General features: G+C 42.1%; 1 protein-coding gene across 6 annotated transcripts in view; it reads right to left on the bottom strand.

Annotated features, from left to right (window-relative positions):
- Window positions 1-1375: 1375 nt before the first annotated feature.
- Window positions 1376-25012, bottom strand: part of DOCK11 (dedicator of cytokinesis 11) — an 85490-nt gene continuing 61853 nt past the window's right edge. For 4 of the 6 annotated variants that reach the window (XM_075054287.1, XM_075054290.1, XM_075054288.1 and 1 more), the window contains 14 exons: window positions 23266-23403; window positions 18078-18260; window positions 17287-17400; window positions 15341-15556; window positions 15202-15259; window positions 13637-13743; window positions 12523-12645; window positions 11494-11607; window positions 9529-9675; window positions 8313-8523; window positions 7781-7971; window positions 7020-7120; window positions 5363-5501; window positions 1376-2790 (listed from right to left, as the gene is read on the bottom strand). In XM_075054287.1, coding sequence (XP_074910388.1) covers window positions 2668-2790; window positions 5363-5501; window positions 7020-7120; window positions 7781-7971; window positions 8313-8523; window positions 9529-9675; window positions 11494-11607; window positions 12523-12645; window positions 13637-13743; window positions 15202-15259; window positions 15341-15556; window positions 17287-17400; window positions 18078-18260; window positions 23266-23403 — 1965 coding nt within the window. In that variant the 3' untranslated portion in view covers window positions 1376-2667. The other 2 variants (XM_075054291.1, XM_075054292.1) reach the window with 2 other exon arrangements.

Raw genomic sequence — 25012 nt, 5'->3', positions numbered from 1 at the left:
TCCTTAGGTGGTATAAGAAAAACAAAAGTGTTAATGAACAATAAACATTTATATTCTTCCGAAAAAAGGTAGCAAATAGGAAGTACCCAATGTGAGTACCAGCTACATAAAAGAAGCACATATATAGTACACTCCCCAGATAGATCTGTGAATTAAGCTGTTCCAGCCAGAAATAAGAAAAAAATCTGGAGGACTTCTTTAAACTGGGACAGTTACATAGGAAAAGGACAGGAAGAGAAAATGTGAACACCTTCTTGGTACCTTTGTCCAGGTAAGCTGTAAAATATCTATTGACCACTCCCTATCATTTCTAGATTGGTGAAAATGTGAAGAAAAACCAAGCTGGTTTGTTACCAGTCTTTTTATAACCCACATAAAACCGACGAATTTTCCTTTGAGATTTTTTCCGTTAAAAAAACAGTCAAATTATTTACCTGCAGGACAGAAGGCAAATCCTTAGGGCATGATCATTTTTGTGATTCATCAGAACTGCATATAAGTGTGTATTCTGAACTGTACTGACTGTATATATTCTAATTGGACTGGTATTAAATACTTTTTTTTGGCTGAATTACCAAGACAGCTTTGCAGTATATTAAATTGAAATGACAGAACAACTCCAATACCAAGAATAAATTGAGAAGTTCATACAAAAATTCATCTTGGACCATTAAAGACATCCAAAGAGATGAGTAAGAATTTCACAGGAATTCCAGTAAAAATAGGGAACAGTGATTGAAAATTCAGCCAACTATGTTATTTCAGAACATTGACAACATCCATCAAAAAACATGGATAAGAATTTCACTGCAACTCCAGGAAAACTATTAGGTTAGCTGTAGTATTTAAAAGAGCTATAGTGCAAGAGCTTTTGGATGTCCACATCTCATCATTGCTGATTGTATTCATTCACTACGACTTTAGTACTGATGTTTAGAGTTTTAACTAGCTCCCCAAAAAATCTTGTAATGTATCCACTATTAAACAGCTTCATCACCTTTTAGTAAAGCAATCTGGAAAACTCTCACTATCTGCCTTTAAATATTATTTGTTGAAAGATGAAAATCAATAAGGTAGTAACCATATTTAAACATACTAGTTTCTCATCCTCTTTCTGTTAAGCTAAATTTAGAGACTGCCTGGCATAAAAGCACATACAAGCAGAAATGTGGTCTGTTTGTTACATAGGCACATCTCTATTTTGCTTGCAACAGCTAATGGGTGAATTTACGGATCACAACATTATTTTCTCAGAAGACAATTATTTTTAGATATTTAGAATCATGCATAATAAACATTTTGAAGTGTGGTCCAGTTACTATTTGAAGATAATTTTTGTTACAGAAATTAGAAGCTTAACATTTTACAGACAATATAGCCAAGTTAATACCCAGCTGGAGTCCTTTTATTATGGCATTTTGTTACACATCCTTAAAAAACCCCACCCTTCCCATATGAACTACTTGAACCGTATTTACAATTGATGGGATTTTGAAAAACACAGATGTTAAAAATGTTGCTGGATGAAAGAATTGCTGATCTGTTTTCTTCTTCCTGCATCTGAAAGTGTCTTAGTAAAAAGAGACAGAGATAATGTATTAAAGCTTTGGAGAGGGGAAGAAGGAATAAAAGAATTCTGGAAAATACATTTTCTCCAACCACCTGTCAGACAAAAATAACGGGCTTTCAGAAAGCAGGTCTGGTTAACAGGAGGGAACATGCATGTCATATGATGTTGAAAAACCCCCTCAATTTTGTAAGAGTTATTTTGATGTGCGGCTGTTGATTGGTTGGTGGTTTTGTTTTTTTTTTTAAAACACATCTCACAGATTATTAGAATTTTTCTGAAAGGTGTTAAAGCACTTTATAATTTCCAACTCAATTTAAGGTGTCCTCAAAGTTTATATTTGTGTGAGTCCATGAATGGTAAATAGAAAAACTCGTATCAAATGACAAATCTCTTGGGTTGTCCTCAGTGAGTACAATCCATCCTCCTGCAGCTGTGAAAGGTTAGCCAAAATTGAAATCAGCTAGAGTAAGCTCAGCTCTCATGGAGGTTACTTTAGAATTATCTGCTCAGAGGATGTATGAAAATTATAATTTCTGACTTAGGTTTTAGCTATTCCAGACTAGGACAAGTTTACTCTCATTGCCTGAGTGCAACATGGGCATCTGGACCCCAAGTTACTTTTTAGAAGAGGAAGGTCTCTTACTAGTGACTACAAATTCTCCTTCATGTTCCCTGTCCAACAAAGCTTTTAGCAGCAAATATGATATAATGCTAATTTCTATATACTCTACGCTCCTTCTATTTACAAAGTAGTTTTACATTTTATTATATTCCATTGTACAACTTTACATAGTACCGTTATCATTTCAATTCATAGTTCAGCAATTCAATACATACTTAGATAACTGCCTTTCCATGTCCTGTTATACATTTAGCTTAAAAAAAAAATAATACAAAACAAGCACAGTGGTGCAATGTCCAGGCACTTTCAATGTTGCTCAGCAAAATAAGCAAGCACCCTGTTTGAAAGCATGGCAACTTCTGGGGGAAAAAAAAAAAAGAAAAATTGAATCTTTGCTCATCATGGATTTTTTTAAACATCCTTTGTACAGTTCCAAGTATTCCTGAGAAAGCTCTGTAAAATATGACTGATATGTTTATATTTCAGCAGTGGGTCTGAGAGAACAGTAACTCCCATCACTAGATGTTCCACTGATCGCACAGAAGACATGTAGGGAGTCATGCATCCACGGTGAATGCATTGTATCTTCATGGTAGATCTAGACAAAACAAAATAATCACAAATTCAGGAAAAGTTTCAGTTCATTATTATTATCAAGCTGTTTAAAAAGGTATGCAAAAGAGATATCCAACCTTGTCTTCAAAGCTGTTTCGCAAAGGCAGCATAACAAAGAAATGAGAAAGAAGAGTAATTTAGCAATTTCTGTAGCATTCATATATACAGGGCTCTGTGTATTACTGGATCATTTTTAGTTACAACTATCCAGTGTAGGAAAGAAACAATTCTCCGTATAGCCATTTTTTAAATTATATATTAGCAGTAACAGAATTCTAATAGTTTTTTTGTTAAGCACGGGGAGCACCTCCAGCTAAATACAGCAAACACTCACTACATCCGTGCCACGTGGCAAGATTTTGTACTTCATAACTTGAAGGATGGTCTTACAGCATAGGATCTAACTGGACCGGTAGAGCTGCTCTAGAGCTGACTGTGTATTTGTTTTTCACCCGTCGACAAGTTAGTTAGCCTGACTTCACATTAGTGAGACAGAGATCACTGGCCATCATAAACAGCTTCTGGACATCCAGTTTTCTGCTACTCTCCTAGGCTTCCTGTACCTGTTCAGCTGCAGTTTATCAATTTTTTGTGTTTACATTTCCCTAACTTAAAAGATAGGTCACCGGCTGACCCAGTGAGTTACCCATCTGCTCTGCCATCTCAAACTAAGTGCACTGCCTGTGTTGTTTTGGGGCACTGACAATATTTAGAAAAGCATGTGTCATTTGCAACAGAACCCTAAACTAATGTAGTATACTTTTTATGTTTAACTGTGTAATTTTGCAGAAGAGGAAAGCATGTCTGATGAAATTTAATTTGTTAGATACTTAGGTCATTTGATAGCAATACAAAGTTCAAGTCAGCAGTTATCTACATAATGTTGTACAGCCATAAAGAACGGTGCTTATAAACATGATCTTTTAAGCTGCCTTTTGATCTAACACAAGAAGAAAGTGAGAAGTATATCCTTGCCAGTGAGGCCTTCGCTTTGACATTTCAGTTGCTGTAGTATTTTGCCCATTAACCAAAGGCAATGTGACAGTGGATTTGTAAATCTATCAAGATAATAGGGAGTGTGTTTTAACAATGCTTCTTGGTTCTAAGATAATATTAACTATTGTGCTGTGACGGTACAGAACTGAGTGATTTGGTTTTGATTTGACTATTACAGAATTCAGAAACCGCAAAAGTTCCAACAGCTGCATGCAAATTAAATGTCTTGGAAAGGTTTACTTGCAAACAGCTTAGAGTAAGCAGGTGGCAACTCCTATGAACGAACAACTCTGAGCAAAATTCAGCAGTGGAGTACACACAGTTTTCATGTACATGAAAAAAAAGAGTGTGCCGAATGTGCAAAATCAGTAGTTTGCACACTAAGAAAATGGTGGTCCTGAGCAGAATAGCAGGGAAATTTAACAAAAGCAAGGGGGATCCAGCAGTCACTTACTTTCAAATGGATCCTCCCTTATACTCCTACAACAAAATTTGGCCCCATCATGAGACTGTTTCCCTGAAATGATATTGTACTCTTCCATAACAAGACTCTGTTTGACTTCCATAAGCATTATTTTATTGTAAATAAACCTGACTTACAAATAGCAGCCTGGTGCAGTTGTATTATTTTGCCACTTGCACATTTTAGCATTAGTTTGAACAACTGCTCAACTTATTGTGGAATTTGCCTATATATTTTTAGTGACTTAAAATGTTGCATTTTTAATTAATAGTCACACATGGACTGTAAGTTGAGTAACTGGGAGATTCTGAAAACATTCTTCTAAATTTCAAGTACTATGAATCACAATGCAGTCTGTACCATTCATTTTATGTGCTTGATACTATAAATCTACAATGAGATTCCTTTTGTCATAATGAAGGCAAAATTAAAGAGCAGAGGTACGGAGATTACTTCAGAAAGCCAGTTTTCATCTAATTTCACAGGATGATACTAGGTAGAAGTGCAACTATTCTTTGAATCTCTCACCTCTCTGATGCTACTATTCAAATGTATTTTCCTAGAAAGATCCAAGAAAACATTAAAACACAGGTCAGATAAATTAGCACAAATATTTTAATGGTGCATATAAATAGCATGTTGGCATTAGGCCAAAATTAAAAGAAAACATCCTTTAATGAAAAATAATAATAATAAAAAAAGGAACTTAAGCTGAATATAACCGAGGAAATGGAAATTTTGCCAGAGAATTTTGACTTGTGACTTATCACAGGATTCTTACAATGTAGAAAACATGAGGCAAAACATGGCACAGGATTTCTGATGATCACGGCAGCCAGGAAACTAACGGTATGTGTCAGCAAAGACTCCACCCTGAAGCACATTGTATACCAACACCAGGCTGTGACTTTCAATCAACAGAAACTGGTTTTAGGAATCCACCAAGTGTATCATTTACTTTTCACGTTCAGTTACTTGCCTTTGTATATTTAGCTAAGTAATATGAAGAGTGATCAAGTTTTCAATTAGTTTTTAACATTAGCTAGTTTTCAAGCACAGAGAACCACCTCTGTGGGCTCTGACACGCAGTACATGCCTGTTCGTGGATGATGTCAGAAAGCTCTTTCACCATATCCCGAAAGTTTGATTTTAGCCCCTCGTGGTACTCCACTTGATCCTCCTTAATGAGTCGCTCGTTGAGCTCCAGAGCAATTCCACAGGCTTGTATAAACTTCCTGGGGAGGAAAGAAATGAACTTTGGCATTACAATAGCCCAGTCTTCTACCAAAGCAAACAACCAAACAGATAAGCAAATCTCATTTTTCCCTCTTTTCTCCAACACTTGGGACAAGTCACATTCTAGGTGCATCCCTGACACAGTGGATCAGGGAACGGGGAGGGACTGCAGCACAGGTACTGGGCTTTCGGCTGGAGCTCCTTCGAGCCTGGATGCTCAGCAGATGGGACACACGTGCCTGCAGTACAACACAGCGGTCTCGCACATTCACCCTGACCTGTAGGACCACACACAGCTTGCAGATCCCGGATAAGCCCAACCAGCTGCACACAGGGTCACAAACCAGAGGGAGGCCATGGTGAGGAGAGGGGGAATCAGTCGCACGGGGCTTGGCAGATCTGGCTGTACGTGATGGAGCATGTGGGGTTGAGAGGTCAAGCTGCTAGCAGCAGACGCACCCTCCAGAAAGAAATTTAGATCACGGGGGGATGTAATATTGTGTTCTTGATTGCTGTTACTGATTTTCTTTGCTTCGTTTCACGCACATATTTCTCCTTTTTTATAGACTACAAAGAAAATACAAGCACAACTGGGATTTTTTGCATGAAATAGAGATTGTGTCTGTCCTGGTTGCACTGCGAGGCTGGAAAGTAAAACTGCCTTCCCTCAGTTCTGCATCCACGTGTGGCAGGTTTGCAGGGATTGTTCCCTTATTTGTTCTGTGGTTTGCTAGGTTACTCAGTACACTGAAGGAAAATAGGATTGGCCCAAATGCTGCCTTCTCCATACACTGACTGATGGGTGAAGTGGGAGTCACCAGCACCCAGTAATGAATGCAGGAGCTGGTGGGCAACTGGTTGCTCCTGAGAGGTCCAGAAAAATAGTGTGGCAAAGGCTCATGTTCCTGAGGTGAAGCAGAAGCTGCCTGATTATATCTTGGGGGACACTCTCAAGTGGGAGACAAAACCTACCCTAAGGGACAGGAGTTAGAAAAACACCTGTGCAAGTCACATAGTTTCAAAAATTAGCAACAGGAACAAAAATGATGGTTTTCCATAAACTGGGAAGGGATTTGCTTTAAAATAATTCAAGTTCATCATTTTCTAGTAAAAAAATCCCCTTGGAAAGATTGGGAAACAATGCACAATATGAAAGATCGCTGAACACAAGACTGTCAGTTCTCTGGTTTTCAAACATACTTTCTTCACATGATAATTTCAAATACCCACATAAACCATTTAAGCAGGTGTTCAAGCAAATCTCCTCATGGAGATCACAGCCCTGAGCTTGGGAACTCTTGATGTATACAGTTACATTGGCTTTTTTCATGTGTCTGAGCACCCACATCCCTATGAGACTTGGATCTTTATAAGGCACTAAGCCTAAGCTTAATGTCTTAATGCTAAGACATCTAAGCATTCAGCATCTGCTGATTTTGGAGGCAGACAAAAATAGAAGCAAAGCAGATATCAGATTCCAGCCAGCTGGCTAGTTTTTATTACATTAGAAATCCTACCTGAACATTTCTTTTAACTCATTCACCTTCTTAGTAGGATATTTGCCGGACTGGCTGTCACTTAGGAAAGCTCTGGCATAGGCCAAGGGACCAGCATTAACCTAGAACCAAAGAAGTAAGAAATCCTTTATGCTAGAACTTCTGTTGGCCTGCTAAAGGCAGTTGTGAAGGGTATAACAATTAAAAAAAACCAAAACCCCCAACATTAGAATACTATTTGAATGCCAACAACTCTGCATTACTAATGTCACCAGAGGCACCTGAAGTTTCAAAAGTTGAGTATTAGTTTTTCTATCTAGGTTTTTTATGACCAAAAGATTAATGGAGATAAGAAGAGAGATACAGTCTGTTTCCTCATACTTTCCTCTTATTTCCATTTGGAAGAGCAGTATGGTCTGAGTCTCAAGGTCATTTACCCAGCTGGAGAACTCAGGCTTACAAAAAGGCTATCTCTGCCTGATACCTACAGTACAATCTTCAAGAGTTAAGTATCTTTCAGCATTCAGCCACGGCCAGCTAATGTGCAATTACACTTGGACTTGACACTGTAAACACCACTGGACGAAATGCTTATTACCTTGAGCCAGCAGCTAATGTACCACTGTAAGCAGCAGGTCAAGCTGTGCTGGCAAGTTGATGGCGGCAGTGCTGCAAACGAGGTAGTTAATGATTTCTGGAAAGTGAATGTGTTGCGTCATGAAAAGATTACTCACTCTGAGATGTGTATATAAATGCAATTTTGAATGGACATCAAGCCTTACCTGCACAGAAACACAGCCTTGCAGTTTGAGTTGCAGCTGGATCATGTCAACATCACCAGTGGAGCAGAGTTTCTGCAGCTCTGCCGTCTTGTCTTTTATTTCATCGGTAGCAACATCAATTGGTTTTAAATTAACCTGATGCTCATAATTGACTGGAATTCTCTTCTTTACGTATGGAAAGGAGTTCAAAGCTAGCAGAAGCAGCAAAGGAAATTTATAGATTGAAAAGTCATGCAGCAAATATGAGTACTTTTCATAGAACATACACAAGCAGATCCTTGCCCTCATGGTTTTACTCAGTGTGTGTGAAATCGCGAACAAGGCTGTAATTTACCAGCACGATCTATTAATTTGTAAAAATTTGCACACAGAAATATAAGGTAAATTCCTCCTCCTAACCAGAATATTGTATCACAATTCTGATTAAGTATCTGAGAGAATTTCTGACTCTTTGGGGATATTTTCATGAACTAAAATAGTCTAAGAATAGTTGCTGATACATACTGTCTCATGTTCAGATGCTTGTACTTACTAGTTAGAATGGTCCTTTTTTTACACTGTTCTTCCACGCTGCCATGCTTTTTCCCGGATAAAGTGTAAGGAGTTTCAAATACAAATCTATTGATGTTATGATTTCTTTCAAATTCAGTCTTTCTTTCAGAGATTTCTTTGTCTTCAAAATAGGGCTTCACGTAAGTCACTTGAATATGGGCATACTTAGGATCGAGGTCTTTAACATTGACCTGTGAAATAAGGGGGTTACTCACTAGAAGAACAAAGGTTAATAGCTTAACTTATAATTGATTAATTATGTGTGAATGACATACCGAACACTCCATTTGACCTCAGCGGTGATGTCTAGACCATCTGCTAGCAGACACACAAGACAAGGTGTGGCATAAGAAATACCTCATCTGATGCCAAACAAGCTGCATCTGGAACAGTTAGCCACATCGCCTTATCCAGCAATGCAGCACATGCCTGAGCTACTTAGTCCTTCTAATATCACCGTATTGCTTCCACGCCATGAGCTAGCGCTCATACAGTACTATGCTGTGGCATGCAAATCCGCAGGCTTGCACGAAGCAAGCTTTAGGATCACCAGCATTGTCTTTGGTAACTCAAGACATATCCATGGTTGCAACCTAAGGGTGTGAACAGCCCTTGCAGGGAGCAAGAATGGGTACTCCATAGGAAAAGGAAGGAGCTATGGCTGCAAGGCCACAAAAGATTTTCTTTTAGACTTGCAGTGTCAAAGCAACAAGTAACTCTGCTTCCAGTCATCTGCTCCTCTGAGCTGGCTCCTATGGCCTCCCAACAACAGGGCTCAGGGAGACGTGGATTGCAATTTCCCATTTGTAATTCCCAATTCATTTATTTCCACCTGGGAGCCAGATCAGCACCAAAACTTGTCAAGCTGTGCAATATGTCCACATAGGAACATGAGGATGCAAGGGGCAGTTGGAAGCAAGGTGCTTGTAAGAGGGTGGAAGAGAGGGCTCGCTCCTCCCTTCCTACTGCAGAAGGAAGGGAAGCTCTGTCATCTCCCATCTTCAGCTCCACAGAGCAAAGCTCATCCTTCTGGGCTCCATTTGCACAGTGCTTAGAGCAGTGCAGTCCCAAGCCTTGATGAGTATTAGAATACAGTTGATATTTTTGTCATGCTCATCAGAGCACTCTCTATTACATGGCTCTGATGTTCACTGCTAATAGCATTTCGTTAGCTTGTTCATGAAGTTTAACTCTACCTTGTTAGAATCCTGGATAATCTTTACAGTCTCCGACCCAAATTTTTCTCCATAAAGTTTAAGAAGTCTGAAGGAGATCTCCGAAAGGCCTGTCAGCTTGGGTTCCTTATAGATATATTCCTTCCCATCTTCTTCTTCAAAGAACGTCTAGCATTAATGACAGACAAGTAGTGAGGAACAGCTGGGTTTCTTCGCTTGGAAAACTATTTTATATTTGCTACTTTGAAAGTAAGTTTCTACTAACATTTCAGAAAGTCAAGAAGGTTTAGAATGCTACGGCTTGTGTAAAGTCTCACTGAACTCGGCCTGTTTAATAATTTCCTTCAAGAATTGTGTAAAAAAATCATAAAATCCCTCAACCAACACAAACATGTCATTGCTGAACACAAAGGCTTGAGTATGACTAGTGAGAAATCTAAACAATGTGGAAGATGGGCTTGGCCAGCAGCTGGCTTTTTGGAAGGCTGGAAAGAGGCAAGCAGGAGAAAAACCACAAAAACAAGGCATAGAGAAGGAGCAGAAAGACACATGAGTTGAGGTAGCCCTGATAGCAGAGCCACATGAACAGTCTGTAGAGAAGGATTTTGTGTAGGCTGAAAGGGACTCCAAGGAATAAAAAAAGAAATGGGTTTCCACTGCTTTGATTCCTCTTGTATTCAGGGAAGAGGAACTTGGTGTATTTGCTGTAAATAGAGACAAAATTGCATTAACGGTTGTGCCTGAATCAACAGTCCTCCCTGTAATGGAAACAGCATGAAAGCTTCATGCTTTGGCAAGTTGTTCTAGTCAGAAATTGTGACAGAGTGCTAAGACTGTCTCTGTGTAGCTGGCACATAAAGCCAGCAAAGCTTCAAAAGTGCAAAACTGGCTCAAGTACTGGTTGTCAGGATGATACGCTACATAGCTTAATTTTAGGGGCTGATCCAGTTATTTCTACAGCTTCTAGAAAACTAAGCTAGCAGTTGTTTCCTTTCATCTATTGGTAACCTTATTTACTTTTTACATATCCAAAGTTAAAGATAAGATGAGGACAAAAATAAATTGTATGTTTGCTGCAGCAAAAGTCAATGCTCTCAGACGTTGTGTGTGTAATAACAGTGGTGTTCAAAGGTACAAACCCAAGATGGTCTCAGGGGTATTCATCACCTCGTCTGAAAGAAGGAACAACGAGAAGCAGGGCTAATATCATTTACATGGCATTTTCGAAAGAAGGGTCCTGCATCTCCCCCATGATTATGGGTCCATAAGCAGAAGCAGATAGTTTAGAGACACAAGGGACATGAGGGGTAACACACTTTATTAGATTAACCCACGAATAGCTGGAGAAAAAAAATAAAACCACAACTGCTTTCAGGCTCAGAAGACTTCATCAGATGTGATAAGATCATGCTCTTTCTCAGGACTCTGAGCCCGAGATGATGTCCATGTTTCCAGCTACCTCAGCTAACAAAAATACTACCTATCTCTGCAAGTATGTAACCAACCCTGATACATATTTTGCCTCCAGCTTCTCCCGTAACCTTTTACTCTATAATAGCTTGAAGGGAGCAGCAATTGTCTGTAAAAGAAAATGTCTGTTACTACTACTGTTTATATACCATGGTTATATACTGTTACTGGTTATATACTATACCCACTAAATTGTGTTTGTGTAACTTATTATAACTATAATTACAAAAAAACCCTGGTGTTTTCTGAACCCACTCAGCCATTTCCTAACTGCTGAGTTGTTTTATGAAAAGCCCACCAGCAGAAACATAAGCTTAATACTAAATCAAATGCTCCTGAAGAGAGACACAAACCCTCACCTCAAGGATGCAATACCAAAACGCTCACGTAGACGCGCCGGTGGCGGCACCAGAGGGGCTGGCAGGCTTTTCAGCTTCAGCAGCTGCAGCAGAGCAGCAGCTTTAGCGGCCAGGCTGCCTGGTGGGGGGTAGCTGGCGAGCCGGTGTATATACTTACTTGTCCATAAAAGGCCACTCTGAAAAAGGTTCCAAGAAGCCTCTTCCTTGTGTGCATTACTTCCAATATCTTAGCATATGCTCCGTGAAGCGTTCTGTACAGCTGAGTAAGTTTCTGGAAATCAAATCTTGACATCATTAAAACAGAATTTTGCAAGCAGGAGATTCTAGCTGACACTGGAAGCTACTGAGATATCTGAACACGATCCTTTAGGGAATTCCAACGTGAATTTCTAAAGAGGTTGAACTCATGCAGTTTTCTTTGGAAAAACCTCAGTCTTAAGTACATGCTTCGCTTCAGGTCTGAAAGGTACCAAAGACTGCAGTAACACCACTGTCCTTAGAGAGAAGGCTGAGCCTACTGTCTCAACATCTTCCCTGACTGAGCCTTTAAGGTAGAACAGCTTGCAGTATTTTACCCAGGAGCTCTTTTTTGATGAAAACCAGCTTTATGATGAAAAAATAGATGAAGGCTTCCCTGAGATTCAGTTTTATAGTTGGATGGTGTCCTGATGCGGAGCAGGTCATGGGAGAGGGAGGGAAAGGGGAGCGCTATTCAGCAGTCGAGCAACAGCCTCACCACAGAAGCACGGGTCACAGCACGTGTTGGGAAGGAGCAAGGCAGTGGGATGGTAACAGCTTCCTTCCTTCCTCTCCACTTGCCACTGAATTACCTGCAGATCTAGCCCTTTCTTTGAACAGTTCTCCTTCTGGTTTTAACCCTTAAAATGCTCAAGTGTCAAAAGAAATCTAGCTTTGATGAGCATATGGGATGATGACAGCTTTATTTTAGGGGAAGGAAGGTGGGAACTATTCACTAAATATGAGTCTTCCATGTCTTGAGCTTTAATAATTACCCTCCAGATCACTGCTTTCACTAATTTGTTTAATGACCAGCAACGAAGCACAGTGTGTGCTTTACTGACACCAATTCATTAACTCATAACTTCAAAAATAGAAAAGCCTCCTGTTTTTTTCTTAGTGATCTAGAAAATTACCTGATATATGCAAACTAGTTCAAAATACCTACCTCAAATTCACGCCGCTTTTCATAAATAGGAATGATCAGTTTGGAAACTTCAGAAATTGTTTCATAACGCTCTGCTTTCCACAGGCCATCTACACACTGCTCCAGCAGCTCCACCAGGACTTCCTACGAAAGCAACCAAATGGGTGTTGTTAATAACAGTCAAAATTAGAAGAGAAAACCATTTTAACTTCAGATACTTTAACAGGTTCAAGTGTAGGTAGCCACAGTTACATAAGTTTAAACCCTGTGTGTTCCTGGCCTTTCCAAATGTATTCTAAATTTTGGGGGGGGGGGGGGAGAAAAAAGGACAAGTTATTTTTTAAAAGTTCATTCATTCTTAATAAATCGTTAGCACAATAGCCAGCATGTAAGTCTTGGTATTTAGCTACCTCCCAAGGAGAATGCCAAAACTCTGGTAGGGTATGGAGATGACAGCACTGGAAGTCAGAGGTACAAGTCTAAGAAACACGTCTAAGGAACATGTGTGAATAGCAGTGGGATGTGATGCTAATGATCCTCAAGCCTAGTCCTGATGAATGGGCAATTGGGCAGCTGGGCTGCAGGGTCACCTCGCTCAGCCAAGTGGCCCACCCAACACAGTTGTACAGGGATGGTGCAGAAGTAATTGTGTGACTTTATGACTCACAGGAGGGATCTACCCACTTCCCCAGTGCCCTGCTATGGTTTCTGGATTGTTCTGCTAATGTGGTGTCCTGCAGCATAGCCCTCACTCAAGGGGAACCTAAGCTGACCTCTCACTCAGCAGAGCTTGACTTGCATTCTGTCCCTCCTTGGAAATACCATGCTGTGCTGCCCTGTGCTGGCAGAATGGGCATTTGCATAACATGGCAGGCAAAGATTGTGGTGTAGCTTTTTCAGTCTCAGTGCTAGAAAAGTCTTTCAAAGGAACCAAGAACTTACACCAGTTTTACCTATCTGAATTGTACACAGAAAATCCTTCAATGCAGATTTCTCCTGGGAGATTGCTGTGGAACAGTCTTCCTTACAGATGCCAGTGCACAACTATAATTTGTTAGAGCTCATGTGAACAAAGTCTAAAACTAAATCCTAATCAGCTATCAAATATCCTGCAGTCTATACTGCAGGACCTCACCTCACTGTAATGTACATCCATCATCCCACCATCTTCTTTCATTGCACCTTCTTCATCAATGTTGGGAGTGATTTTCCTGAAGGCAGTGCATCCACTGGGGAAGAGTTCTGTAGCAGACAAAAGCAAATGGATTAGTGGAATAACATATCTCAAATGTGTCATGCTTTAATGGCCAGGGAAGCAGTCTAGCTGATAGTGAAGTCCTACAAGTAGCAGGGGACCTGACTCACATTTTTGCTACTGATTTGCTATACGTGACTGAACACGTCAGAACCTCCCCAGCCATTTGCTATGGGAGTCATTCCTAGTACATAACTAACACCAAGCACAACAGATTTCCCAGTGTGCTATCTGGAAGTCACATTTGTCCAACCTAACCAGCTGCAACCAACTGGGAGTCAAAAGAGAAGGACAAGGGTATATCTTTGTGCAGAAGGTGCAAGAAGAAAACTATCATTGGATGCTGGAGAGCTGGGTGGTAAGTGAACAGGATTGTACACTCCTAGCAGAAAGCACAGTTATGTACCCCAAAACTTTGAGTAGTTCAGCCTTTACTGAACCCTTTGCAGCCTATGTATATGTAAGGAGTGCCAGTGACAGAGATAACTCAATGTATTCACTTGATATTCCTTTGGATTTGTTCCTCTTCCATTTTACAAGTTCTCCTGTATCACCAGCTGTGGTAAGCAGCCTCCAGGATACAAATAAAGAATTGCCAACTTTCAATACTCTCCCCTCTGCCGCCATGTGAAATATGTATATGTATCAGAAAAACAAGTCCTGATTTTTCCCACTTAGCCAACACAAAGTACAGAATTTGGAGGGAATCCAAGCTCCCTAAGCAAGGCACTTAAGACCTTTCCAGCCAAGGCAGTGCATGTAATCAGCTTTTATGGAGCCTTAACTTTCCAAAATGTTGTGTCCATTTCAACAATTACTCCTTTACAGGGAAATGAGAAGTGGGGTCAATATATCAACTGTGGAACAGATATTTAAAAGAAAACCTGCAAAGTGGTATTACTTGAGAACACACAAGTCTGTCCTTCCTTCCTGTTTTGCATTAAACCACAACACTTTTTTCCTGATTGTTCTTTACATATTTGTATAGTTAGGCTATAGTCTCATTTTTTGACTGAATTTTGACTGCTTTATTCTATAGTTTTCTGTACTGCCTATTGTGATACTTCTGATGAACATATTGACAGCCATTTTTTAACATGGGCTTCCCCTGTGAGTACATTTCCTAATGTAAAATACAACTGAACATTTAAACCGAGACACAATGTGTCAGTTCTTATTTCACTCAGAAAGGTGCCAACATGACTGTTTAAGCAGACCTGGGCAGCCTAGTAAATGCCTGTGTATGAACAGTTGGATTCCTTTCTTAAAAAACCCTTATCTTCTTCTAGTTTTAGCCACTGCATTATTTTTTTTTTTCCTTTTTAGCTTGTCTCTAATATGATCATTTACCAAATCGAGAGAAACTTGTCTTTAAAAAGATTCTGATCCCCCCAAAACCCATCACTGCATTGTCTTCCTTGTGCCTCCGAACAGCACACACTTACTTTTCCTGTGCAGAAACTCTGCAACGAGGGCTGCTACATGAACATAACACATGGCTGCCTGCAAAGTACAAAGGGAAAATTAAAATGTCATCTGTACATCTGTCTTGTTGTGCACCATGTTTTTAATTACATGAATTACCTCTGAAAAGTCTCCGTTTTTTACATGTATCTTTGCCATACTGTCCAGCCATGTTTTCCGGAGCTCTGGGGTACTTGCGTAAGATTTGGCTAAACTGTACTGTAGATCTATCAACATTTCTGGATCCTTTTCATGTTCTTTCATTTGAGCGGTAGCCATAAGCACTGTACGGATTCTCTTTGTCAAATCTTTGACTTCGGAAGGAAAAGCAGTTGCCTGACACAAAACAAATCTAATTAGAAGCAAATACAGAAATAAAAGGTGTTCCAGGCTTTGCCAAAGAAAGACCGTCACTACCCTTTCAGCCAACACTCCACCTACTGCCAATCTGAAAACACTGAGAACACAGGAGATAAGACTAACTAGCTTTACTTACTGAACTCACACTGCATACAGTGTACAGTATGTCATAGGCAATTAGAGGCTTTTCAATCTGGGCGTGCACTGGGCCAATCTCTCCTGGTCATGGGCAGGACGCCAAGTTGGCTGTTCCCATGCTACAGTGAGGCAGATACTTTGGCATCCTGAGGAGCCGGTGTGAGAGCAAGACAGAAGTGCTCCGTGCTTGCAGATGTCCCAAGATGAGACCATAAACCATGCCTGAAGTATTTTTCATGTCATTCAACATCCGGCTTGTTAGCCTCTGATGTGGCCACTCTTCAATTCCTAAAGCACCAAAGCATTTGTAGAGCTTCTCACCACAGGAATGTAATAAATAAATAAATAAATAAAACCCAGCTCCAGTCTGATCCTCTGCTCAGAGCAGGACCATCATTGAGTTAGAGCAAGGCTTGTCTGGCCAAGTTTTATAATCTCCAAGGACAGAAATCCCACCTCCTTTCTGGACCTGCCCCAGGGCTGCACCATGTTCTTGGGAAATAATTTTTTCTTTAAGCAAAGTTGGAATTTCCCTTGCAGAAACTCATGCCCATTGCCTCTTGTCCTGCCGCTCCACACCTCTGAGAAGAGCCTGACCTCCTCATCTCTATAACCTCCCTTTTGGCAGTGGAAAGCAGCAGTTATGTCTCCCTTCAGCTTTCTCTCCTCCGTGGTAAGCCTGGTTCATGTTCCCTCTCCTCAAGCTCCTGCTCCCTAGCTGTCTCTGTGGCTGTGCATGGTATCCTCTCCAGTGTACTGAAATCTCTCTTGTACTCTTGCACTTATATAAATACATAAACTGGATATAATGATGGTCTCATGATGTAAAATATGAGCAGCAAAGTATGGTTCACAGAAACCCTTATACACACCTCTGTACAGAAGTTTTTGCCAGGTACACCCTAACTATAACTTTGTTATAGCATGATTCAACACCTAACTGAGGTTCCCATTCCACCTTTACGTCATAGGATAATCACAGAACTGTAAAAACGCTTCCCATTTACCTCTATCCTACTTTGGCAGCTACACTGTGTGCAGTGAAGCAAGCTGCAGTGATGATATACTGTTCAATGGGTTGGGTAGAAGCTGTTAATTCTAGCGCAGACAGACAATTATTTTCCGAAGGAATACAGCCATTAATCTCCATGAAAGAGTGCCTTCTTAATATTACCGACACTCGATTAATTAAAATTAATTCCTGCTAATTATTACCTTCAGCCAACAGAAATACCAGACCCTCCCTTGTCATTCCTCTCAAAGTTGGAAGTTCTTGAGAAGCTCTTTGGACACCCTTGCAAGCAACACACTTTGCAAAGCGTAGCCTGAATTGCAGAGCTCCCCCCTCTAAGTGTGAGGCCTCACAGATGGAGCATGACCTGCCTGTGCTGCTGGCCCTACTGCTGTTGGCATAATCCTTGTTTACTGAGCAAACACAGCCCACTCTGAGCTTATAAATCGCAGTTCCAATCATTAGACCTACCCTTAAACATGATTTCCTTGAGTGCGTCCCCAGTCTTGCATTAATGGCTGATAGCACATGACATGATTTAATGTCTCCAACTTACCTTCATAGGCCTGTCACTGTTTGCAAAGTTGTTAATGATGAGCAAGGAGTCCTGAAATCTTGTCCCACCGCTGAGTGCCACATCTGCTATTAATTGGCTCACTGCAATTATTATCTGTTGGGACAGGGTAGGGGCTTTATTTAAACAAGCCCTAATAGAAGAGTTTTATTGTCACAGTTACATAAAATGCTTATGGGAAAACATCACGTCTTTCCCACAACATAAGCAACGGTTGTTGTTGTGGCTTTGCTGTCAGATGTCCCAAGGACAAATACCCCCCAGAGGACCAAACTGCTTTGCTGAACAGTGAGTTCACAGAATTAACAATATAACAATCATAGTACAAATCCCTGGTTGTACATTAGTTACCTTCTTCCATGACTCATTACAACCCAGATGGTATTCATCTGCCCCACTAGGTATCTAAATTTGCTTAAAAAAACCAATGCTGCAAAAGCAGCTCCAGGAAAATCCCTTCTCCTGCCTCAAAGGCAGCTCTTCTTGCTGTCCTTTCCACCCCATCCCAGCCAGCCTCTGGGGCAGAGATGTGTCTTGTGTCTCTGATTCCAAAAACTCAACAACTTGGAGTACTTGATGGCAGTGTATTTCACCCAAAGGGCCCTGAGTCAATCACTGGAAACAGGAATTAGGCAAAGCCTGGAAATCAAGAGGGTTTTTGTCCATACAACACAGCAAGATCCTCTGCAGATCTGAGGTGACATAGTTATATTGATATATCTGTTCACTAAATCTGAGGCATCCTTCTCTCTAGCTTTTCCCCAGACACTGACCTGAAGGTGCGTTCTCAGAAATGTTCTCCTTTTGGTGAACTCAAAGTTATTTCTCATCAGGAGATACAGAAGAGCTGAGGCTTCGTCCCTCGTGGAGGTCACCTTGGAAGTGCAACACTTCAGGATCTCGTAGCAGAGGGCAGCACACATGTTCACCCTTCCCTTGAAAAATGCTGAGGGAAACTTCACAAGAGGCATGCAAATATTAGAACATACACCACTAAATTACACCCACAGGGCTCAGATGGGCAGGGGCATGGCGCAACACACTGGGCTCCAGCCTGGACAGCCTCAGTAAAACTTCGGCCAGAGTTTTGAGCCTGAAAATATTTGTGGGAATGAATTTGGGGCCTATTTTTAACCATGCTTCCTAGAGCAATGTGAACTTTGCTGTCACGTTTTTTGGGGATGTGTTTGTGTACATCTGTCTATCCCCTCCTCCAACAACTTTTGGGCTCATTGGCAAATTCTCACCAAACTGGACAGACAGAAGTTTTATGTTCTTACAAAAGCCATAAACACCAGCAGCAGGGCAGAGAAGAGAGGTCCCATGGACATTCCCACTGAAGGCTGCCATGTGGGACATCAGAAAATCCGCTGGAGCCCACCCAGAAGTCTGACCTTGCTGGGAAGCATGACCTGCAGTGCTCACACAGCTACATCTACATGTCCCCCCTCAAAAAGCCTAAAATCATGCTTGCCGTCAGGAGTGCAAACAACAGACTTGCTTATCCCAGAGAGCCTAAAATATACAGTGACCTGCCCTGGCCCCCCAGATGGAACCGGCTGCAGGGAGCAGCGGGATCAAGCCAAACTGCAGCGTGAGCTACCTCGGTTAGCAACGGGGCTCGGAGATGTGCAGCGGGGTGAAGAAAAGCAGAAAGGGAAGACCAGCACTCCACACTGCTGTAGCACGTCTATCACCTTACCAAACACCTACTTCCAAGCCTGTCTGCGGGGACAAGCTCAGCTGTGCCTGAAAAGCAGACGGCTGCAGCGGTGCCCTGCCCCGGCGGGCAGCAGCCTCCATGCAGGGCTCGCCGGAGCGGGCACCGGCGGCATGTGTCCGTCTGTCCGCGGTGACGAGTGGTGGCTGGCGGGGAGGGGGCACCGAGCTCGGCTTCCTTCCACCCAGCCGCAGCGGGCTGGGCACGGGGAAGCAGAACAAGGCAGGGTTTTGTGCTGGCACGCAGCCGCCTCCGCAGCCACCGCAGGAACCTGGCTGGAGAGGGGTCATGCCAACACCTGCCGGAGGGAGCGGAGGCTGTTTGGGCACGGCACAGCGGCACTCCGCTCCCTCTGCTGCAGCTGGGGACCAGCCCCAGGGAATGTCCTGGCACAAAGAGGCAAGAGAGACAAACCGTGTTTTTTATCTGCTCAGAGGACAGATGTGCTCAGTTCATTCAAGACCCAATGGTCCTCAGGCAGCATGGTCCATGAGCCACTTCTGTCTGCCCCGCTACCTTCTCCCCGTGGGAGATGACAGCAAATACTGTCAGACCATTCGCTCACATCCTCCAAGTCAAAGCCTGGAGCTGTTACCGTGGCCCTCCACTCCTTGCATTAAGTATATATGATTCAGAAAAGCTTGTAGGTACTACTGCGGCCACCACCATGGCATGCTCGTGAAAGGGTCTCAAAACAGGAACCTAGGAGCTGTGGCTAGCATGAGTACACTGTTGGGATTACACCAAGTCATGCAGGTTACAAGGCAGAATTAAGACACTGACCAAACACTTGGTGTTCACTGCCTCTGGCCAAAAATATTTTCAGAGAAAAAAAAAAGGGAGAAAGAAAAGAAGCAAACAAACATCATAGTAACACAGGGCCAAGAGGATCATGTGTGCACTTGGGAAAGGAGCTATTAAGTAATTCCTGCCTGTTGTAATGCAATCCTTCTCCAATAGTGAGATGGGGTCACGCTCAGAACTGGGTTTAGCGCAGAGCCAGCCACAGCGATGTGTGATTGGGCATGCACAGGCAGCACACGGGCACCCAAGAAGATACGGCTGGCACTTACTGTCAGCAGGGACCACTGCTTGCCTGCAGGGGCTTTTCAGACATTTCCAACCCAATGCTAGGCAGAAAAACTTTGCCTGGGAATCTGCTGCAGAAGAAGCCCCGGATGCCCCCCTGTGCACTCCCCTCCACACTGCACCAGCTCTGGAGGAAAACCTGTGCCCTGTTCACAGGGAACCTGTGTCCTCGCGCAGCTCCTTCTGGAGACCAAGCCCAAGCAGATGCAATCGCTCCTGGTGCCAGGTTCGGGGCAGCAGACCCAAGGGTGTACGCCTGCTGGAGATCTGGGCAGGTGCTGCCTGCAGCCCTCCAGCTGGCAGGAGAACGTGAGCCGGGAAGAGCTGTGGAACAGCACGTGTGGCGATGACTCCGCGTGCGCCGGAGGAGCACGTTTCTGATCTGGCCCTAAGGTGTGAGGGCAGGACAGCCGCAGCGGCGGGCAGGACATGCCAAGTGCCCTTCACAACTGCATGGGAGGCTGTAACGATGCTGCAGCCTGAGAGCGCTAACGGGGAGGGAACGCACAGCTTGACCTGGTCGGGGGGCAATTGCTAACAGACAGGGAAAAGCTTCCCAAATTGGCTGTTGCAGGAAAGGAGTGAGGCTCTGCTGCCCTAGTCCTTCAGGGTCTGGGATCTGTGATGCCTCTAATGTGCCCTGCTAGTGTCACACAGCAAGGGACAGGCAGGCACAGAGAGGGCAGCTACATGGGGTTTCTATCACTCTTGCATCCACATGTCTGAGCTGCTCTTTAATGCAGGGCAAATTATCTCAGCCTCCTCCTTTAATTTCAAGACCATTCCCAAGCATGTATCTATGTATTTATCTGTAAGTGATGTTCTGAAAAGAAGGATTTAGTTGTTAAGAAAACCTAGAGTATAAAACAAGAGCAATCTGGCTTTTGTTGCTTCTTCCCAGCCAGTGAAACAGAGACAGCTTTCTTCCCAAATTCCCAGCACACATGCATGCAAGCGGGATAGATTCTAAAACCAAAATCAAACATGCAAACAATTATAGAACTTGTTTGTTCTTTGCTTTCTTGAGACATTTCTTTTTTTTTAAAAAGTCTTTTGCCTATTAAGTAACCAGATCTAATGCAGAAAGCAAGCTACTTTTAAGACAGATTTTGGGATGCAGAATAAATCTCAGGAGTTTTTCCCCCCCCAGCAACCATTTTTCTGTTGTCCTAGATAAGAGGAGGATTCTTTTCATTGTAATTATTAGCTACAGAAGGCCATAAAAATGACAAATTGTCCATTCTAGCTGCATCATATGTATAACTCACTTTTGGTTTTCTTGAAGTTAACACTACTTTATAGCTAACAGTGATATGCAACCCAAAACAAAGCAGCGCAGCTTTCATATTTCAAATCAAACTTGCAGGAAAACATGCCATCCTTGCACTTGTCATGAAATGCAGTGACGCCCCACCCCCCACCCCCCAGCTATTTTATTGTCTCTTTTGGCCTTAGAAAAGCACTTCAGAGGACTTAAAAGGAAGTTTGGGACTCATGTGGTTATGGAGTTGGCAAAGAAAACACTTCCTTATAGATACCATCTGCTGGGCTCATATCTTGCTTTTACAGAAGCCACACTGTGTCCTGTCATAGGGGAAATGTGAGAAATTAACTGAAATCAATCTTTCACATCTTTGAAGACACACGATGCCAAATTCAGCATGGATTCAGGCTGGCATAAATCCAAGAAAACGACCCCACTGCCCATCCTTGCAGCAGCCAAGAATGCAGCCTCCATTACCGTAATTGGTATTTTGAAATGCAAGCGTGGAACCCCTGAAAGGCTCCAGGTTTTGAAGGCTGATGGTGAGATCGAATTGAGGAGGTGTGCAGGTTTGGCTTCACATTTAAACAACCACAGAAAACTTGCCAGGGAGGCAAGAAAGGTCTCTTATTTGCTATAGGCACAAAACAAATATTTCTGGCTAAACTAACTTTCGAGTAGTAAGGGGAAGAGACGTGCAGAGAGACTGTGTTTGAGTGGGGTGTGTGCAGATCTGCGTCAGGATGGATCTCAAGGTTAAGCAGATCACAGGCAAGCAGGAAACTCGAAAGGTAGAGCAATAATTGGACTCCGTAGGAAAACTGAGTGATTCCTGCCAGTGCCAATCTAGCAGGCTTTAAGAAGCCCCATGGAAAAACATCTCATAGGAGACCACACTGTCTGGAGCCAGAGAGTTAGCTAGCAAGACTTCTGCATTTTCTGCTTCTCACGTGTTTGCTCAGGATAAATCAAAATTCAGCCCTAGACATTCTTGTACTAGCTCTTAGCTTTGCTGTGGGGTTATAGTAAAATGTACATAGCAGAGACTTTTTCCAGCTTTGAAAAACAGTTTAGCAGTCTCTTTCTTTAATCAAACTTAGCTCAGCAACTAGTGCAAGACTTCCTTTGGAAGTAACACTTTGCTGCATATCATTCACATACTGTGCTCCGCCTGGCTGCAGTCTCACGCCACATGGATTTACCTCATTAATGATTGTTGCATTCAAGTGATTTGAGAGGTTTTAATTCATTTTGAATTTATGACAACCATGCAGCTTGGAAGGAATGGAGTTTGCATGTACATCTGGTGTCAAAAATGTACTTTGGAGAAGCAGCAGGTTTTGACAAGCACAAAGGGAAATGTCAGCAATAGCATCAGTCACTGCCCTTATGTGGTTAGTTGCAGCTTTGATGCTGCTTGAGCTCAGGGGATTAAACTGCCTTGCTGCATACCAGAAAAGTGTAGAAAGAGGTTCAGCAAGTACTATCCTCTTCCAAACAGAGTGGGAGAGGAGCAGCTTGTCAGTACAAGTATCATTCAAGCAATGGCATTATCAGCAATATAGACAGTTTGGGGCAAAGCTTCAAGAAGCACCAGCTTTTGGTTGAATAGATAGTGATCTTTAACAGCAGTTTTGTGACCAAGGCAAGTGGGAAGGTGAATTCCTCGCTATTTCTCCTTTTGTTTCCTGATATCCAACAAATAATAAATAATTGTTGAAATAGATAATTTAACCTGGGCTGGTTTTTAAATCAGTGAAGAAGTTGTTTTCTAAAACACATCTCCAAACAGCATAAAATATCACTTCAACAGGAGTTTAAGTGTACTGGTCTCTTCTGTCATACCTATATAAATTCTCCTGCACTTTTAGAGTCATGTATTACATACCTTGCTAATGAAAGCTCTCAGAGAGGCGAACACATGCTTAAGAGCTGCTTCTGACTGCCCGTTTTTGAGAAAAGCCAGATGAATATCAAAAACCTTCTTCATGAGTGGATTGTGGCCATCGTTGCTTAAAAGCTGGGTCTAGAAAGCAACGAGAGAATTTATTTTGCAGAAATGTTGTGCCTGAAGCTGGAAATGACCGAGATAATTTTGCATAATTAATCACACCAGTTCTTAAGCCAGATAAGGAACAGGGCCTTCAGTAAAAATATAACCAATAAATATGACAACCAGTACAAACTTACACTAGTTGGTCAGAGACTAGGAGAGAATAAAACAAAAATATTTTATCACTAATTCCAAAACCCAACTCAATAATCTGTACAACCTTCTCCAGTTGCCTAGAGTTACTTTAAATAAAATGGGCTGTTCCAACATAACTATCACACTGTTTTTTTCCATTTCTTTTTATTTGTCTTGACAAGCATTTCATTTGCAGCCCAAAAGAGAGAGATAGAGAAAAGAAAAAAAAAAAGACTATCACATCTTTTCACTGGACAGATTCGTAGCTGTAGTAAGTCAGTACACTTCCCTTGTCTCCTGCAAAGTTTTGACAGTTTCACCTTCTGGAGATGTGGTAAAATGGAATTATGTGGAGAGGATTAATACAGTTTGGTGTCAGAGTTATCTTGCCCGTGCCTGCTGTCACCCTTGCAGCAGCTGCGCAGGAAGCCTGGCGCATCGTGGCCACCCAGCAAGGATGTGGATGCCCCATATCGATAGAACATCAATAGTTCCTGTCTCATTACCAGCCCGAGCAATCCTTGGGCTGGCTCAGATTTGTCTTTTGACATCCTGTATACATCTTGTAGCAGGGTAAGTTTAGGATCTGTACTTTTTAACTGAACTTGTTTACTCTGGCAGTAAGAACACCATCAGCACTTTTACTGCAGTATAGAGCACACTTCTGTGCAGTAACACCATATGACCATAAAAGCAAAGCAGAAGCCAATTAAAGCAGAAGGGAATCCAGTCTATCCTGTGGTTTGAAAAGCACATTGTTTTGTGGTTCAGCCATATTCAAAAAGAGGCAACTGAGAAAGTCAAGCAAGTTTTAACTCTTGCATCTAAATCCTTCTGCTGTTGCCAAACTTTTAAGGAGTAATTTAACATCTGTACCAGGATAGCTTTTTTCCTTTGCAACAGAAGCAGAGGATAAGATGACCTTTCTTTTCATGTTGCTCAATCCATCTAAAAAGGAAATCTTCACTTCACATACTCTGAAATTCAGAGTTGTTCTTGTGACATTATGCAAAACCCATTGCTATGAGCAGGATTCCTCCAACCACACTTAGAGGAAGAGCTTTTCTCAACAGTATTTCAGTATTTTGCTGCCAGCCTGGCGTTCTCTTCCCTACAGAGGCTTTGATTCTTGTAGATGGCAATGACTGCTGGGAGTGTGAATCACTACATGGAGGAGAAGACTTCTACCAGTGGTACTGGTCTTATCTGAACTGGTAACCACAGCTGGAATGCCTCAGCCCCAGAGACATTCATGTACAGTGATTCAAAGAAATCTGGGCCACGCTTGTAGACAATTTATGGTAGAAAACAGTGACTGTCCTAAGAATGCTAGACCTTCATTTCCCTTTCTTCTAGTCCCTCCTTTCTATATGATGTACATTTCCTCTTATTCTATTTTTGTAATGCCTACACTCATGGTATAGCATCCATGTAATTTTCTCTGGTC

Source organism: Buteo buteo, chromosome 22 (genome assembly GCF_964188355.1).
Source record: "Buteo buteo chromosome 22, bButBut1.hap1.1, whole genome shotgun sequence".
In the NCBI taxonomy this organism is placed as follows: domain Eukaryota; kingdom Metazoa; phylum Chordata; class Aves; order Accipitriformes; family Accipitridae; genus Buteo; species Buteo buteo.
This window is presented reverse-complemented; position numbering and strand designations above follow the sequence as displayed.